The 19,700-nt window shown below is 39.1% G+C and overlaps 1 protein-coding gene across 1 annotated transcript; it reads left to right on the top strand.

Annotated features, from left to right (window-relative positions):
* The first annotated feature begins 1,727 nt into the window (after positions 1-1,727).
* LOC148046813 (vomeronasal type-2 receptor 26-like) lies at positions 1,728-16,366 on the top strand. Its single transcript, XM_087714980.1, has 5 exons — positions 1,728-1,775; positions 6,793-7,032; positions 7,804-8,667; positions 15,205-15,331; positions 15,442-16,366. The coding sequence occupies exons 1-5, from the start codon at positions 1,728-1,730 to the stop codon at positions 16,338-16,340; spliced, it is 2,178 nt and encodes a 725-aa protein (XP_087571106.1). The 3' UTR covers positions 16,341-16,366.
* The last annotated feature ends 3,334 nt before the right edge of the window (positions 16,367-19,700 follow it).

Below are 19,700 nucleotides of genomic sequence, written 5' to 3'. Positions count from 1 at the left end.
CAGTACAACAGTAAGAAGGGAGAAGTTTTTCACCCTATTCTTTCTTCCTCCCACCAAAAGGCAGCCCAAGTCACCAACCAAAGCCAGGATAAGCTGAGGACAGTGATAAAATTGGCACTCCCAGCAGACCCATGGCTCAACAATAACCAGGATATCCTAACGATGAAAGATGGATTAGCCTAGAAGAGATCCAAACTGTACGTCCGCACTGGGTTGAGGCTGGAAGTTTTACAGCGAAGCCATGAGGCCGAACTAGGTGTCCACTTTGGATTCCTAAAAATGCTCTACCTCGCCAGGTTTCGATTTTGGTAGCCAAAGATGAAATCAGAGGTAGACGATTACTTAAAAAGCTGTGCTACTTGCGCAATGATGAAAACACTTTTGGAGAAGCCCCCTAGACTACTACAATGAGTGGCCAGCCCTAAACGACCATGGGAAGAGATTGCAATGAACTTCATAATTGAACTCCCAGACAGCAGTGGGAATAGAATATACTGGACAGTTATTAATTTGATTTCCAAGTAGGCACGCTACATCGCTTGCTCAGGGTTGCCGTCTGCAAAGAAATTAACAAAAATGTTTGTGAAACACAATTATTGCCTGCACGGGGTGCCCAAGAGGATGATTTCAGACCACAGAATCCAGGTCACCACCAAGTTCTGGAGAGAGTTGCCGAGGTCCATTTGGTCCACACAACGACTCAGCTCAGCGTTTCATCCCAGTACGAACTGCACAGAGGAGAGAGCCAATGTGATGGTGAAACAATACATCCAGTGTTACGTGGACTGTTGTGGCCCAGCAGGAGTCGTTGCAGCTGCCACCAGACTCCGACAATGCGGGGCCCTATGAGTCGGCTCTGGAGGATGTGGAGGACCCTGGACAGGGTTCCGACTCTGAGCAGGGTGCAGAGAGGCTGGTTGGCCACCAGGAAGTGCCTGAGCCTTGAACCAGTGGGGAGGAGACAAGGGAGTGTCATCTGGACGTCATGCATTGGAGGAGTGGGGAGGAGCCAAGAGAGTTGTTCCTGGATGCCCGGCAATGAAGCGCTAATAGGCGTAAGGAACAGTTGTGCAGTTATAGGAGATAATTGCACTCAGCTGGTGGTAATTAGGCTCCTCTCAATACTATAAAAGGAATGATTGTGCACACGCCCTTTTGTAGGAGTCAACGTATTCACTAAAGTTGAAGAACTTTCGTGGCTAGCTTGGCAGGCTGGATTGCTGCCAAATTAGTCTGTGCTGGATTGCTGTCAACATCTTGTCTGTGCTGGATTGCTGCCAATGTTTTGTCTGTGCTGGCTTGCTGCCAAGGTCCTGTCTCTGTGTGTAATAAATCCTTGCAGTATCTCTGTCTTGGCATGCTTGGTGTAGGACAAGGGGGGTCAGAACAGATTGACACCTGCCTCCATCAAGCTACAATGGAGCAACTTTGTGCTGAGAATGCCCAGTTGGCTCAACAGTTTGCTTTGCTGGCTGGTCAAGTTTCTCAGCTTGCTCTCAGGCACAGCAGCTCATTGGGCTACTCCGTTGCTATCTCAGCCTAGCCCTTAGCTGGATGATTTCCAGGGCTTTTGTAACCATCTCAGGCTGATGTATGATGATCCCATTAAGGGGGAAACAGACACCTGACTACTCAAGTTGCTGCAGCAGGGCCATGGCTCCTTGCAGGATTATGTCAGTGAATTCCAGCTGCTTAGTCAGGACTTAGCTTGGAATGAGCCAGCCCTCATGGATACTTTTCAGGATGGGCTGTCCGATGACCTGCAGGATGAGCTGGTGAGGGTGGACAGGCCACCGACGTTCGATGTGTTGGTCCACTTGTGCCTCTGGATAGATGCCCATCTGCAGAGGCAGAGGCCTCACCACGCGTCCCAGGAGACCACTAAGGTGCCGGTCCCTCAGGAGACTACAATTGCACGGGAGGAGCCCATGGAGTTGGATGCCACCAAACCCCGAGTGTCGTGCATGGAGATGGACAGATGGCATGCAGGGGGGATTGTGTTTTTATTGTGGGGCTCTTGGACATCTAGGTACAGCATGCTCTAAGAAGAGAAGGGGGGCTGCGAGGTCTAAAACCTATCTCTCAGCTCCAGAACAATGTGTCGGGACACGGGCAGAGCCAAATCTGAAGGAAACTTTAGGTTGGGCACAGGCCGAACAGAGGTGGACAGGCCATGGCATAAGGTGTTAGCAGCATTAGACACATTGTTCTTGTTGGGTAGTCTGCAGAGAATTTTGGCCCATGCCCTGGTCAATTCCGGGACTACCACAAACTTTATGGATGCGGCGTTTGCTACAGCATACGAAGTCCCTTTGTGTCCGGTGCACCCAGCTTTGCTTTCTTGACCGCGCCCCTCACTCGGCTCCTGTAAAAGAAAGTACCGATCCAGATGCATTCAAGATAGTTTTCATCATTGTTGTGCTCTATTTCTGTAGAGATGTAGTTATTTCTTATATATACTCCACCTCCTCTTTTATTTGGTCTATTTCTTTTAAATAATTTAAATCCTTCTAGCTGTATGTCCCATTTTTGGGTTTCATCCCACCAAGTATTATTCTATTCTATCTTATATTGCTGAAATTGTAGGTTTCTTCAAGATTCCATAAGTAAGTTGTACAAGTGGTAAAGAGAAAAAAAATTGACATCCTGATGTTGTTGTTATAGAATACGTCCATATTCCATTTTGTGAAAAATTGGTAGAAATTAAAACATGGTACCTTGAAAAAAAGCAGTTTTTATTTATTCAATTGAAATGTAATACACATTATATTGCAAATCTCTCTTGTACAACTTTCATTGACATTTATTCATTTTAAACAATAGTTGGACCATTCGCCAATTATCTCATCAAAACAAAATAATTATCTCTTAGAGGAATCAATGTGTTAGCTAGACCAAAACATCAAAGGCTGCACAAAAGGACGTTAAAATTCAACAATGATGAAGGTTTCTGTTTGGCTATAAAGTAACTCTTGACTCACAAGGGGTTTGCTACAAGGGATAATAATGTCTCTGTCAGATTCACTGCTTCATGTTTCCACACACTGTTCTCTTCTTCCAGAGTATCCGTTCAAATCCTTGTGATATTCAAGATAAAAATGTGTACTCCCATGGATCTTCAAAAAGAAAATGATTGATATTCTCATTAGATGTATTCACAAATATAATCCATAGGTCTATCTGTAGATGAAGAATTGGATTATATATGCTTCCCTATGGGTAGGAAGAAAGACGAACATGTTCACAATAACAAAAGCATCAAGATGTTTCTTCTGATGTTTTTGGTGCACAAAGTAGTTACTCTGAGCTGCCCTGCAAGTGATGCTTTCCTTGTTCCACATGAGTGGTACCAGCCTGGATACCTCATCATTGGTGGGGTGGTGTCTCACCTCATTTACCACTTTGTTGAAATTAACTTTAATGAAAACCCTGATATAACAACTTACAACATACCACTGTAAGAAAATTTTTCTATATCTAATCTTAGCCAGATCTCCAGAAAAATCCCTTATATGAGCAAAAACTATTTGTTCATTACTGTAGAGTTCTTTTAATATAATCTGTCATTTCATTTTTAGCAGATTGTTTTATTATTTTTCCCTTCTACATTACCTTACAGTCATCATATCAACATTATTATGTCATCATACTTGTACATGTATATAATATTCCCCTTCTACAGCATATTTACACACCTTTATACACAGTTCTATATATATTTATATACATATATATTTAGCTTAATTTAATTTTATTCCTGTTTTGCAGCCATTTGTACCAATTGTTCCACATTTCATAATATTCTGAATCTTCTTTATCTTTTAATTTCAATGTTACTTTTTCCATCTCTGCACAATCCAAAGTTTTTTGTATCACTAATTCGTCCGAGGGGATATTATTTTGTTTCCAGCATTGGGCAAATGCTATTCTAGCTGTGGTTAGCAGATGTGTTAATATGTACTTAATTTTCTTTGTTTATTTCCCTTTGATTATTCCCAGCAGAAAGATTTTGGGTTTGTATTTTATCTGTTCTGTAATTTCTTGCACCTATTTCCCAATTTTTGTCTAATATTTTTATGTTTCTGGGCAGGTCCACCATATATGATAAAAAGTCCCTTGTACTTTTTTACACTTCCAGCAGCTCAGATTCATGTTTGGGTACATTTTAGCCAATCTTGTTGGCAGTAAATGCCAACAATAAAACATTTTGTATATATTTTCTTTAAGTGCTACTGATCATGTTAGTTTATAATTTGTGTTCCAAATTCTTTCCCAATCCACTAGATCTATGTTGTAACCAAAGTTTTTGGCCCATGCTATCATGCAACCTTTAAATTTTTTCTTCTTCTAATGTTATTTCTAATAAATATTTGTAAATTTTCGTTATGAATTTATTTATTTTCTGGGCCAATTTAAATTTTATTTTAGCATTTCAATGTGTGTCTGTCTGTCTGTGTCTGTGTGTGTGTATCGAACACAGTCTGTGTGTGTGTATCGAACCCTCTTAGAATAACAGAATTGGAAGGGAACTTGGAGGTCTTCTAGTCCAACCCTGCCTAGGCAGGAAACTCTACACCACTTCAGACAAATGTTTATCCAACATCATCTTAAAAACTTCCAGTGTTGGAGCATTCACAACATTCTGGAGGCAAGTTGTTCCACTGATTAATTGTTCTAACTGTCAGGAAATTTCTCCTCAGTTCTAAATTGCTTCTCTCCTTGATTAGTTTCCACTTATTGCTTCTTGTTCTACACTCAGGTGCTTTGGAGAATAGTTTGACTCCCTCTTCTTTGTGGCAGCCCCTGAGATATTGGAACACTGCTATCATGTCTTCCCTAGTCCTTCTTTTCATGAAACATCCTGGTGTTTCATGCACCATAGAAACCAAAGTTCAAGACAAATAACATGAATACTATTTACACAGTGCCAGTCTTATACAATTATTTTTGATCAATTTATTCATTCTAATACATATATAATCTCTTATTTCAGGTCTACCTAGTCTAATTTATTTTGTGTTCTGACTCCCACCTCGTGTTTCCAGCCATTGAAAAATGTATTCCATATGTCATAATATTCTTCTCTCCTTTGTTTTTTTAAATTCTAATACTAATCTAGCCATTTCTGCACATGTTAACATCTTCCTTATCATCTCCTTTTCTGAAGGGGTATTTTCACTTTTCCACTGCTGTGCATGCACCATTCTTGCTGCTGTTAGGATGTGAAGTATTAAGTATAGTGACCTTTTGCTATAGCCTTCTGTAATAATACCTAATAGAAATAATTCTGGCTTGAATTGTAATCTCTGTGCCTTTCAATGGCAACTGATTCTGGCAGAAGAAATAATCTTCTTTACATTGTTTTCAAGATTTTCTGAAAATCTCATAGAAAATAAATACAGCACTTTGAACAAGTCACTGCTTATAGTGAAAAGCCGAGGTGGCGCAGTGGTTAGGGTGTAGTACTGCAGGCCACTTCAGCTGACTGTTATCTGCAGTTCAGCAGTTCTAATCTCACCAGCTCAAGGTTGACTCAGCCTTCCATCCTTCCGAGGTGGGTGAAATGAGGACCCAGACTGTGGGGGCGATATGCTGACTCTGTAAACTGCTTAGAGAGGGCTGAAAGCCCTATGAAGCGGTATATAAGTCTAACTGCTATTGCTATTGCTATATTGGTTGCAGTATACATTAGTTGAAAGTCATGGAAATACTGTTTAAAAAGTAAATTTGAACTCTGCGTAAATTATCAATAAAGGAGAATATTTGTAGCTCAGGATTAAAATGAGGGGTCCTTGATGCTCTCTGAGATTGATTATTTTCTTGCAGACATTTCATTATCCAAACTAGATAACATCCTCAGTGCAAGGCAGTGATAATGTTATTTTTTTGAGTAATGAAATGTTTGCAAGAAAGCCACCAAGCACAAACAGATACAGGGAGCATACTGGTGGACCTGTTCCTCAGCAAAAAAAAAATGGATAAGGATTTTAAAATGGTTAAAGGAAATGTAAAACAGCAAATAGAGTTAAAACCAGAACTATTCCTATTAGGCATATTATCAGGTAAAGATTAACCCCCCCCCAAAAAAAATTCCAATATTTAATATTACAAGTAATAACAGTGGCTAGAACAATATATGCTCAAAACTGGAAAAACAGAAATATACCCTCTGAGGAAATGGTAATAAAGAAGATATTAGGCTGTACTGAGATGAATAGGTTAATGATGAAAATCAAAGACCAAGGAGAAACAGAATACTATTTAATTTGGGATGGATCAAATGATTGGCTTGACAGTAGATGCAAAGATTAGAAAACTAATAATGAAAGATGATTAAGGAATCAGAAATTGGGAATAAGTGTAAATATAATGTAAGATAAAGAATATTTATTGTGTATAATAGTATATAATGATAAGATGTTACAAAAATGTAAAAATATATTTAGAATGATAACTCTATAATGTATATAATGGTATATATAACAAAATTGTGGATATAAACAAGTATAGAGTTGTTGCAAAGAAGAAATTATGATTTAAAATGAAGAAAATTGTATAATAAAAATATCTTTTTTTTTAAAAGAAAGCTCATAGAGTACCAAGGATCCCTCTGTAGAGATTATTAAGAATTTTAGAAAGATAATTATCTTTTTACTACTGTCAGAGAAAAAATTGTTTGTTGTTCATACAAAAATGATGAGGATTGTCAACTTACTTTTTCAACTTTAAAATATTTGCAGTGTAATCACCAAATTTCACCAACATGTCCTTTCCTTGGCCTTTGCTGTGAAGGAGATCAATGAGGACTCCCAGATCTTACCCAATGTCACTCTCGGGTTCCATATCTATGACAGTTACCACAACCCAAGGATGACCTATCGTACCACTCTGGACCTGCTTTTCAAATCCCAGGAATTTGTGCCCAACTACAAATGTGATTACCAGAAGAATCTCATGGCTATCATTGGAGGACTGGATTTTGATACATCATCTTACATAGCTGAACTTATTGGATTCTTCAATATTCCACAAGTAAGCTGGAGTTAAGAAAAAAATTCTATATTTTGTTGTTCTTGTGATGGAATAATTAATGAGCCTCAAACATTGTGCCTGGGTTTTTGTTAAGGTGTTCTGCATGGCTTAAAATCTACTACTTAGCACTCTTCTCTGAAATAACAATAGAAATGACTGAAAGTGAGTATTTGGAGACATTCCCTACCTGGGGGAAGATTTGAATGTAGTACTCTTTGCCTTTATTAAAACAATTGATCTCCTCTATGTGTTTGAAAGAAGATGTGGTGACTCAGTGGCTAAGATGCTAAGCTTGTCGATCAGGAGGTCAACAGTTCAGTGATTCAAATACCTAGTGCTGCATAACAGAGTGAGCTCCTGTTACTTCTCCCAGCTTCTGTCATGTCAACCTAGCAGTTCGAAAGCACATAAAAAATGCAAGTTGAAAAATAGGGACCACCTTTGGTGGGAAGGTAACAGTGTTCTGAGCGCCTTCGGCATTTAATCATGCTAGTCACATGATTACGGAAACATCTTTCGACAGCGCTGGCTCTTCGGCTTTGAAACGGAGATGAGCACTGCCCCCTAGAGTCAGGAACGACTAGCACATATGTGTGAGGGGAATCTTTACCTTTTATGTGATTGAAGGAATGTCAAGAAATTCATATCCATATTTATATTTAAAATATTTCTACGAAAACATTGTTCCTTGGATATATTTTATAAGAAAACTACACTAAAAATCATATTTGATTTAATAATTGAACAGAATCCTACTTCATTTTCTTTTAGCTGACCTATGGCTCATTAGCCCAAGAGGAATTCCAGACCAGTATGCTCTCTTCACTTTATTTCATGATCCCCAAAGAGGAGGATCAGTACATTGGGATTATCCAACTGCTTCATTATTTCAAGTGGACATGGATTGGGATTTTTGCTGTTGATAACCACAGTGGAGAACATTTCTTACAGAAAATGCAACCCTTGCTTTCTGAGAACGGAATCTGTTCATCGTTCATACAAAGGCTTTCCCGACTAGTCCACTTGGAATCTTGTCAATTATCATTTCAAACAGTTCAAATGATTTCCATCTATTTGATGAACAGCAAAGCCAATGCATTTCTTGTCTATGGAGAATCATCAACAATTATGTGGATAAGGATTGCCACATTTATAATAGACCCTGAAAGCAAGCAAATGACCTTATATAGAAAGGTGTGGATCATAACTGCACAGATTGATTTTGTACTATCAGGATTTCAAATCCGTTGGGATCTCCAGATGTTCCACGGGGCTATTTCTTTCAATGTTCATTCAATAGATGTTGCAGGTTTCAAGGAATTTCTTCAGATCATCAATCCTCTTTCAGACTCCAGAGATGGGTTTCTGAAGGATGTTTGGGAACAAGCCTTTGAGTGCTCACTTCTGAAATCAGACTTAAAAGAAATGCACAATAGGAAATGTACAGTGGAGATGAAGCTGGAGGATCTTCCTGGGCCTGTGTTTGAAATGGAAATGACTGGTCAAAGTTACAGTATCTACAACGCTGTCTATGCTGTGGCTCATGCTTTACAAGCACTACTCACACAGAGATATAATATTAAAAAAACTATGAGGAGTAAAAAAACTGACTATCCATATTTACACGCTTGGCAGGTATTCTCTCTGCCTTCGGAAATTCTTTTATTTCAATGAGCAGCTTCCTATTGAAATATATTTTGAAATGATTGTGGATAAATCTTAATATTTTCTGCATGGGGCATCAAGTTAAGTATAAAACACAGTCACATAAGGAGGAATTTCCTGTCATGGATAAAAAGTCATTTGTTGAATAGTTTGCATGTGGAACTTCATTGCGGGAAATTTTTATAATGCGATTGTGCAGCTGTTTGTCAGAAATGGTATAGGGCGGGGATGGCTAACATTTTTGTCGTTGGGTGGCAAAAATGTGTGTGTGCATGAGTGATAGCGCATGCGCATCCAGGCCCCATAATGCAAAGTGTGGCCCCATATGTGCATGCGTGCACAACCTCCTCCATGCTCCATCCCTCCCCCACGCGTGCACCACTGCTTGCCTCCAAGCTGAGTGTGAGGGTTGGAAATTCAGCCCTGTGCTTATTGAAGGATGAACCATGGTTTTCCTTGAAGTATACTTTATAATTAAGTAAAATAAACCCGAGGTATATTCTAAGAAACACATTTTTATTGTAAAATAAATAACAAATAAACTTACTAGCTAATGACTACATTTTGGCAAAGTTCCTAGCCTACCTCCTTGACAGGCAAACAGAGAAAGAGAAAGAAGAAGACAAAAGGACATGTGTAGTAAGCTTACAGATAAGAGTCAGTCTACCGTATGTCTCAGAGTATAAGCACAGCTGGCAAAACAAAAAAAACATTGTGACACTGAGCTTGGTATTTTTCCGGGGAGGCAGAGGAGGCTGTTTTCACCCTCCTCAGGCTCCAGGAAAGCCTCCAGAACCTGAGGAGTATGAAAAATGGACCCAACAGACCTACCGGAAGTTTGGAAATGAAGTTCTGGAAGCTTTCCTGGAGCCTGGGGAGAACAAAAATGGCCTTCCAGCCTCCCCGGAGGCCCTCTGGAAGCCAGGAACGGATCATTTCTGAACTTCTGGGAAGCCCGTTGAGCTTCTTTTTTGCCCTCCCTAGGCTGCGGAGTCTTTCCTGGAGTCTGGGGAAGGTGAAAATGGCTGAAAATCAGCTGGCTGGCATGCGCATGTGCCTGGAGCTGATGGCTCCTGTGCTGGCAGATATGGCTCCACATGCCACAGGTAGTCGTAGATTCTCCATCACAGATGTAGGGTCTCATCCTTAAGCAATGGGCTGAACTAGGAAACCTCCAAAATCATTTCCCAACTCTTATTCTGTTCTGTATAGAATAGATACAGAAAAACAGGTTTCTATTATTCTGGTCATTGAGACCCTACCTTATAAATCATGGTTTAGGTCTGTGTAGGAATTATTTAGGAAATCATCTTAGTTTGCCTAATAAGTAATAAGAATGATAATTTAAATTACTTTTAATTGTCTGTTCCGAAAATAATCGATACTTCTGTGTGGTTTTTTATTTTTTATTAACAAACATGTAAAGTACACACACACAAAACTTAGACGTACACCACATTTACACAATACAATACGAACAGGAGCTTCCTGTTCTTTCTAATAGCAATTATCAATCAATACCGCTCACCTTATATTATTTACCCTTCTATTGTATTTCATTTGGATTTCACCATTCCTAACTCTCTTATTTTACTCATAACTATTATTTTTTGAGTTTTGTTATATTCCTTCATTGATTCTTGTTTCTTTCCTCCATCCACCTATACCATTCATCCCATATCTGGTGGAATTCGGATTCTTCCTTTCCCTGGATTTCTTTAGTTAGTTTGTCTATTTCAGCACAATCCATAACCTTTCTTATTATTTCATCTTCGCTTGGAATTAATTTGTTTTTCCATTTCTGGGCAAAGGCAATCCTTGCCGCCGTAATTATATGTAGCATTAAATTCTGGATTTTTTTTTTGTATTTCGCAGACATTATTCCTAATTTAAAAAAACTTCAGGTTTCCATTCTATTTTAACCCCTGTTATTGCCTCCAGCCAATTTTTGATCCGTTTCCATGAACTTTGAATATGTTATAGGCAGTGATGGGTTCCTACTGATTCGGACCGGTTCAGCAAAACTGGTAGTGGTTTGGCAGCCTTGGTCACTGGAATCGGCAAAGACCCAAGCCTGCCATGCCCTCAAACCAGTTCTCCTATGGTGGCGCCATCTTGATTTTAGATTCTGAGCATGTGCAGAACAATTTTCATTTAAACAATTTTTTATTTTTATTTTTTATCATTTTGCACATGTGCAAACCTATTTATATGCAATTTTTGGGGGTGCACCAAACCGGCAGCAATGCTGGCAGCAACCTATCCCTGGTTCCAGGGTGAGTTTTCTGTGTCTATCAGATATTTTAAAAAATTAAGTGGTGATCCTTGTTAAGTAGGCTCCCCATTGGGAGAGGGAGTACGTTCAGAGAAGCATTGTGAGAGTAGTGTTGGAGAACACACAGACCAGCATACAGAGACACTGCAGTTTAAATAGGCTTTTACTTTGGTGGAAATAGAGGTATCAGAGTCCATCAAACAGTCCAAGTCATACACGGATAAGATAGTCATCAATGTCTTTCAGTTAAGGGATAATCCAAATAACATCGTGCATAATCATACAAACAGTCTGGTACTCAAAGTTTGCTAGCAGTTGCAAAACTTACAATAGCTCACAGCACTTTCTAACAGCCAGCTTCCAAAACACTGAGATCAGATCAGCATCTAACAAACAGAGAGCTAACAGTCATTCTGGCTCCCTCTTATGGCCGATTGAGGAAACAGCAACCAACCACATTTTACAGTATGATTTAAAGAAACAGGTATAGCATTGTTACATGATTTATATCTTGCCAACCCAACCATTAGATTATATTCCTAACAAACCTTCTCATATGTGGCATAGATAGTATGAAATAATCCTGTTTGCAATGATCATTATCTCTCATCTATCTGTTGAAGAATATTTGGATCTCAGACATTAAAGTTTTAACTAAGGGATTTCAGACTATCAAATAACTTTCTACAAATGAGGAAATGTTAGATATGCTCCAGGTATAATTACTTATTTAATTAGTGGACCTAAATAATAGGAATTGGCATAATTCCGAAAGCCTATATTCATTTTGATTTGGTTCATTCTTTCCTTAACATTACCAAATTAATAACAGAGTTCATATTTACATTTCCATGCAATATCAAGTATCAAATTTATAAGTGTACATATTTAGTAATTATTATAGGGATGGGAAAATGAGACATGGTGCCTCAGCGGCTAAGAGGTAAAGGTTGGCAGTTCGGTGGTTTGAATCGCTAGGGTCACATAATGGAGTGAGGTCCCATTACTTGTCCCAGCTTCTGCCAACCTAGCAGTTTGAAAGCACATAAAAGTGCAATGAGAAAAAATAGGAACCACCTTTGGTGGAAAGGTAACAGCGTTCTGTGTGCCTTCAATGTTTAGTCATTGTCGTCGTTATCGTTTATTAAACTTGTATGCCGCCCTATTCCCAGGAGGGACTCAGGGTGGCTAACAAACCATAAGGAATGGGGACAATATAAAGAAAACAACAAGACAAAAAAACAAAATACAGAAAATGGAATTAAAAACTCGCAACAGCCACGCAATTCGAGTGGGGCTGGGAACTCATCAGCCCCAGGCCTGCTGGAACAGCCAGGTCTTAACGGCTTTGCGGAAAGCCTGAAGGATGGTGAGGGTCCGGATCTCCACGGGGAGATTGTTCCAGAGGGCCGGAGCTGCCACAGAGAAGGCCCTCCTCCGGGTGGTCGACAGTCGACATTGGCTAGCTGATGGAACCCAGAGGAGGCCTAATCTGTGGGATCTAATTGGTCATAGGGAGGTAATTGGCAGGAGGCGATCTCTCACGTACCCAGGTCCGATACCATGAAGGGCTTTAAAAGTAACGAATCATCATAGTCATGCCATCCACATGACCATGGTGATGTCTTCGGTCAACGCTAGCTCTTCGGCTTTGAAATGGAGGTGAGCACTGTCCCCTAGAGTCTGGATCAACTAGCACATATGTGCAAATGAGTGAATGGAACTTTAATTTGATGGTCTCCTCTCTATCATCATGCTTTCAACTCCTTCTGTCTTTCATTCCCTTTCACGTAGCTCCATTCATTTCTTCAAGGTATTTCTTTTAACAATTCAGCTGGGGAGAGAGTCTTCCTGAATGAGAAAGGGGAAGCAACAGGCGGATTCGACATCACCAACTTGATCACTTTTCCAAACAGATCCTTTCAGAGAATTAGAGTTGGAAAGATGGAAGCCAGTGCTACAAAAGGGAAGGAATTATCCATTGATGACAACAGGATTGTTTGGCACCCAACTTTTAATCAGGTATGGATTTAATCAACCATGCTTTTTGCATCTTTTTAATTTTATTTCATCCAAGGCAAACTTAAAATATGAAACTCAGAAAAATCCAAAAAAGAAAAAGATCAAACAAGGAAAAACACAAAAACATTTTAAAAAAGAGAAAGATGCATAAAAAATGTAAACCTTTATACATATATTCAAGCTATTTTCCAAAGCATCTGAATGCCAGACAAGGAATAATGGATGGAAACTGAACAAGGAGAGGTTCAACCTGGAAATAAGGAGAAATATTCTGACACTGAGAGCAATCAACCAATTGGATAGAAGTTGTCTTCGGACATTGTGAGGGCTTCATCACTGGAAGCTTTCAAGAAGAGACTGGATTGCCATCTGTCATAAATGGTGTAGGGTCTGCTTGGGTGAGGGGTTGGACTAGATGACCTACAGGAGTCCTTCCAACTTTATTAATCTGTATCTGTTATTCTTCCGTGATTAATACATTACTACATCATTGATTCCCACCAGTTTAGAAACAGCCCACATCTCACAATTTTTCAACCAATACATCTAATGACTTCTCTTCTATATATTATATTAGTGATAAAATGGTTAATAGGAAGAATACTAATACTAAAACAAAATGAAATTAAAGTTCCAAAAGCCCCTTTTAACAAACTTTTATTGTAATCTATTTGTAGAAAGTTTGCCACAGCATCATATATATCCCAAATCTTCCCAAAAGTTAAAAAAAATGTCATAGTTTATCCTGGATCAACTAGCCACATTTGATGGGAGACTCCCAGTGGTGGGATTCAGCCAGTTCACACCTATTCAAGAGAACCAGCTGGTAACTTTCTCAGCTGTTCGGAGAACCGGTTGTTGGAAGAAATGTTTTGTTTTTTCCCACTTTACAGGGCTAATCCTGTAAGGAAGGCAGGAAGGAAACATTCTGGTGTTGTTTCTAGCTTAATCTTTATTGCCCTGCTTACAGAAACTGCCTCTCTGGTTAACCCTTATTACATTGTAACAGCTAAGGCGAAGCGCCCATCAACGTGAGTGATGATGCGTTGTCCACACCCACCCAGTTACATGACCACCAAGCCCCACCTACCATGCTGGTTATTAGGGCAGAGAACCGGTTGTTAAATTATTTGAATCCCACCACTGGAGACTCCTCCCCAAGGTGGCTGCTGCATGATAAGACCTTTTCTCTGAACAAAAATTTGCTGATTTTACTGCCAAATCTGGTTTCTTGGCAGTGCTGCTCCCTGGATGAGAATGGGAGTACTTAGAAATGACCCAAGATTACTTTTGAACAACCGTGGGCCCATTTTGGAAAGAGAGACTTGAAGAAATCTGGAAGTAATCCAAAAGTCATTGGTCATATACATCTTCCGATCAGCAGTTTCATTTTCTTAAGCATGGGATCTTAATGTTCACTTTTGAAATCATTGGTTTATTTTGTTTTTTGCTTTAAAAGTTTATCAATGGTTGAATGCTGATTTATTTCAACCCCTTGCTGGACTCTTTCGTTTTTTCCTCCCTTTGATATATGTTGTTTTGTTTAAACTCCCACCCCACCCCATCTTAAGGCAACACAGCATGCCTTTGCATGATGAATAATTTCATTTGACTTGCTTTAATATTGTAATCTCACCACAGGTTTTTTGTAGTTTTTGAATTTGCAACCTATTTGCAAATTCATTTGGAGTTCTGCACTTCTACTTGGACTTTGATGAGAAGATAGGCTTATTCTTTAGACTGAATCTATTGTATTTGATTATACCACAATTGAACAGAGATGACATTAATCAACCATACTTTAATCAATTATGAACTCATATTGAACATAGTCTCTTTAGAAATCGAATTTCTATTTTTAATATAAAAACGGCACATTCTTTACCAATGTTGTTCATGGTCAAGCATTAATTAAATTACAGTGCAAAAACTGTGTTTGCATACTTGGATTGCATTTTCATTAGGAATCACAAGAATGGCAATTCTTCCATCACTTTGTCAACACATTCAATGATTTATTCACCTTGCCCTTCATACAGGACCTTTTGTATGTCATTTTAATCTCTACATCTTTTTAATGTACATTATAAACCCTAGTTAATTCAACATCCATTTTAGAAGTCAGAAATAATTTCACTCCATTAAAATGAAAAATCAGAAACTGTTTTAAAAACCCTCCGTTTTCAAAACCTTCTATGCTTTATCACCAGGTTCCTCCGCTTGCTCGATGTAATGAGCCTTGTTTCCCTGGATACTGGAAAAAAGGGATTGAGGGGAATCATTTCTGTTGCTATGGCTGTGTTCCATGCCCAGAAGGAAAGATTTCAGATCTAAATGGTAAGTTTTTAGGAAACTTTAATATACTACTTTAGGAGGCATATGATAAATAAAGTGAGTTTCAATAATATGGAACGCCTAGATGGTAAATTCCTTGACTTTTATTCCAGATATGGATGACTGTTTTGAATGTTCAGAAGATCATTATCCAAATAAAGAAAACAATGGCTGTATCCTGAAACTGGTGGCATTTCTAACATTTGAAGAAACTTTAGGAATTGGTTTATCCTCAGCAGCTCTTGGTTTCTTCCTCTTGACATCTTGGGTACTTGGAACTTTTGTTAAGCACAAGGATACTCCCATTGTCAAAGCCAACAACCGATCCCTCACCTACACTCTGCTTGTCTCTCTTCTGCTCTGTTTTCTCTCCTCTTTCTTCTTCCTCAGCCAACCTGGCAAAGTGACCTGCCTTCTCCGACAACCAATGTTTGGCATCACCTTCTCAGTGGCCATTTCTAGTGTACTGGCCAAAACCATAACTGTGGTTGTGGCTTTCATGGCCACTAAACCAGCATCTCAGATGAGGAAATGGGTGGGGAAGAGATTGGCCTTTTCTATTGTCCTCTCATGCTCTCTCTTCCAAGTATTTCTTTGTATTCTTTGGTTGTCGACATCTCCCCCATTTCCTGAGTTGGACATGTACTCAGAGCTCCATGAAATGATTTTGCAATGCAATGAGGGGTCAGCTTCCTTCTTCTACTGTGTCTTGGGCTACATGGGTATTTTGGCCATCGCCAGCTTTATTGTGGCTTTCCTTGCCCGTAAATTACCCAACAGCTTTAATGAAGCCAAGTTCATCACCTTCAGCATGTTGGCCTTTTGCAGTGTGTGGATCTCCTTCTTTCCAGCCTATCTGAGCACAAAAGGCAAAGCCATGGTAGCTGTGGAGGTCTTCTCCATCTTGTCTTCTGGTGCTGCACTACTGGGATGCATATTCCTGCCAAAGTGCTACATCATTGTTTTCCGGCCTGAGCTAAACCATAGAGAGAAACTCATAAAGAAGAATTAGTACCACATGTGATATTTCTGCCAAGGAGAAATTGCTGAAAAAAGGAATAGAAAAATTGTTTGCTGTCTACAGGAGATACATATGAAACCTATAGGAACATACAAGCTTTTATTTCTGTCAATGAAGGATTTATGTAATATATTAAAGATTTATTCATATTTAAGCCCATTACAAAGTTTTTGTGTTGCTGAATTTCCATCATTTCCCAAGACTTTATCCTAATCCATTCTCCCTTTCAACATTCCTGTTGAAATTGACTTTGATTGAGCTGTCTTGGTTGCTATTAGGATATTTCAGATATTGACTCAAATGATGTCCCATGTTTGCAGAGACATCTAAGACATCCTCCTCTAAGACATTTAGCCAGATATTGAAGAGTAAGATGGAACCTTGTGGTATCCCACTGCTTGCTTCTCTTGTGTAGTTGTAGCACCATTAAGGACTATTCATTGAGTACAGCTTGTCAGCCAGTTACAAATCCATCTGGTGGTGATGCTGTCCATCCCACATTTTTCTAGTTTATCAAGAAGTATTTTGTGGTCTACATTGTCAAATGCCTTGCTGGAGTCTAAGTATACTATGTCCATTCTTCAATAAATATAAATTCAACACAAAAATAATTTGTTGCAAAAGTGACTGTCTGCAAAGGCTCCTGTATTGGGTGGAAAGGCAAAAGTGGAAGTAGTAGGCTCCATCCCATATTTGGATAGATCCGATTGCCTGATAGACCTGTCTCACCAGGAAAAAAATCACTATGTCCACAGCATTTTGCTTGCCTTCTAATTTAGTCACTTTGTCAAAAAATGAAATAAGATTGGTTTGGCCTGATCTGTTTTTAACAAACACATGCTTTCTACTCCCTGCCTTGAAAGTTTATCCCTATCCTCCAGGTCCACAAGTGCTTTGTACTTATCCTTCTCTTCCCAGTTTTTATGCCCTTCAGTTGCCTGACCTCTGCCAGGGTTTTCAGGTGTGATGTGCTGATGTGGGCACTCTGCTCCACTTAGCTGCTCTGCTCTGCTGCTCTCAGCTGCTGCAGGTTTACCATGCTACTTTCATTCTCTTCTGGAGGGAAGCAGCCTAGGACTAAGAAAAAGATATATACTTATACCTATATCTATACCTATACAGAGCTAGAGAGAGAGAGAGAGAGAGAGAGACAGAGACAGAGAGAGAGAGAGAGAGACAGAGAGAGACAGAGACAGACAGAGACAGAGACAGACAAAGAGAGACAGAGACAGAGACACGGAGACAGAGAGACAGAGACAGAGAGAGACAGAGAGAAACAGAGAGACAGAGATAGACAGAGATACACACACACACACACACACACACACAGAGAGAGAGAAAGATAGACAGACAGACAGAGAAAGAGAAAGAAAGAGAAACGGTGTAGGATCCTCCAAGGTCCTTTCCAACTCTGCTATTGTATCATATTGTATTGATTTCATATTATCTGGATTTCAAATCCAGTGGGATCTCCAGATGTTCCATGGGGCTATTTCCTTCACTGTTCATTCAACAGCAGTTGCAGGTTTTAAGGAATTTCTTCAGACCATCAATCCTTTTTCAGTCTCCAAAGATGGGTTTCTGCAGGAACTTTGGGAGGCAAGTTTTTGATTGGTCATTTCCAAAACCAAAATTACAAGAAATGCCTAGTAAGCAGTGCACTGCAGAAATGAAGCTGGAGGATCTTCCTGCATAAATATTTAAAATGGAAATGACTGGCCAAAGCTACAGTGTCTACAATGCTGTTTATGCTGTGGCTCATGCTTTGCAGGCTCTGTACATATCGGGATTCAATAAGAAACAAACAATGATGGCTAAAAAAACTGACCACCCAGATCTCCAGGGTTGTCAGGTATTCTCTCTGCATTCCTTTTATTTCAATGAATCAGGATGCAGGATGCTAGGAAAATTATTTCTTTTGTCAATGTCTGGACTTTTCACAATCCATGACATAGCTTGATAGATCCATTTGAGAATTTTTACAGTTCAACATTCAAATCTAGGGGAAGGATCTAGGAGATAGGAAAAGACTCACAAATCATCAGTATTCTTGCTATTCTTCCTGATATCCAATGCAGAGCAAGAATATCAGTGGAACACAAATATCAGTGGAATAACTTGCCTCCAGATGCTGCAAATGCTCCAACACTGGAAGTTTTAAAGAAGAGATTGGATAACTATTTGTCTGAAGTGGTGTACGGTTTCCTACAGTGAGAATAATTAAATAATGGAAAAACCTGCCTCCAGAACTTGTGGAAACTCCAACACTGGATATTTTTTTCAAAGTGATTAGGCAGTGATTTCTCTAAAATGATATTAAGTCTCCTCCTTGAGCAGTGTATTGGACTAGAAGACCTCCAAGATTCCTTTCAATTCTGTTATTCTCTTTTGTATAAAATAGACTCAGAAGAACTAATTTCTGTTTTTCTCTTAGTCCATTATTCTGATTGTTGAGAAGCTACTATATAAATGACAACAAAATAATAGATTTGGAAGGGACCTTGCTGCTTTCTCCACCAGCAGGAAACCCAATACAATTTCAGACAAATGGTTGTCCAATCTCTTTTTTTTTTTAAAAAAATACCTCCAGCATTGGAGCACCCACAATTTCTGGAGGTGAACCACTCATTAATTTTCCTGTCAGCAAATCTCTCCTTATTTCTAGCTTGGTTATCTTCTTGATTAGTTTCCATCAATTTCTTCTTGTCCTGCCTTCAGGTTCTTTGGATAATATGTTGACACCCCTCTTCTTTGTGGAAGCTCCTTAGATATTGGAAGACTGATATCAGGTCACCTCTAGTCCTTCTTTTCATTGAACTAGGCATTCCTACAACCATTCTTTAATATAGTTCAATGGTTCTGAGATCACATCTTCCACTTCCTTCTAAACCTTGGGGTTTAATCCATTTGGAATTGGTAATTTGGACTTCTCTAGAGCAGATAGGTGTTGTCCAACCATTTCCTTGCTTATTTTGACTTGCATTCCTCATCTGCATTTTACGGGATGGTGGTGTTGATAGGTTGGACTATTTTATGTAAAGACAGATTTGAGTAATCCCAATAGCTTATTTTCATTCTGCTTTAGTTCATTCTTATCTTACGTACTGTACATTTCAATGAAATATCAATTACCAAATTTCAAAGTGTACACATTTATTAATTGTTACAGGAATGGTAAGAACAAGTCAATGAAACTTAAGTATGGTGTTCTCCTCTCTACTATGTGGCTTTCAACTCTCTCTTTTTTTTTTTTGTTCTCTTTCAAGTAGCTCCATTCATTTCTTCAAGGCATTTCTTTTAACAATTCAGCTGGGGAGAGAGTATTCCTGAATGAGAAAGTGGAAGCCACTG

This window comes from Thamnophis sirtalis, unplaced genomic scaffold (genome assembly GCF_051295495.1).
Source record: "Thamnophis sirtalis isolate CommonGarterSnake01/CBP01778 unplaced genomic scaffold, rThaSir2_p1.2 scaffold_4, whole genome shotgun sequence".
NCBI lineage: Eukaryota > Metazoa > Chordata > Lepidosauria > Squamata > Natricidae > Thamnophis > Thamnophis sirtalis.
This window is presented reverse-complemented; position numbering and strand designations above follow the sequence as displayed.

Bases quoted from the DNA above. Each gene is read 5' to 3' on its own strand.
- LOC148046813 (XM_087714980.1), top strand. From the start codon at position 1,728: ATGGATACTTTTCAGGATGGGCTGTCCGATGACCTGCAGGATGAGCTG. The intron at 7,033-7,803 runs GTAAGCTGGAGT...ATTTTCTTTTAG, and splicing joins GATTCTTCAATATTCCACAA to CTGACCTATGGCTCATTAGC. The intron at 8,668-15,204 runs GTATTCTCTCTG...CTTTATCACCAG, and splicing joins CATATTTACACGCTTGGCAG to GTTCCTCCGCTTGCTCGATG.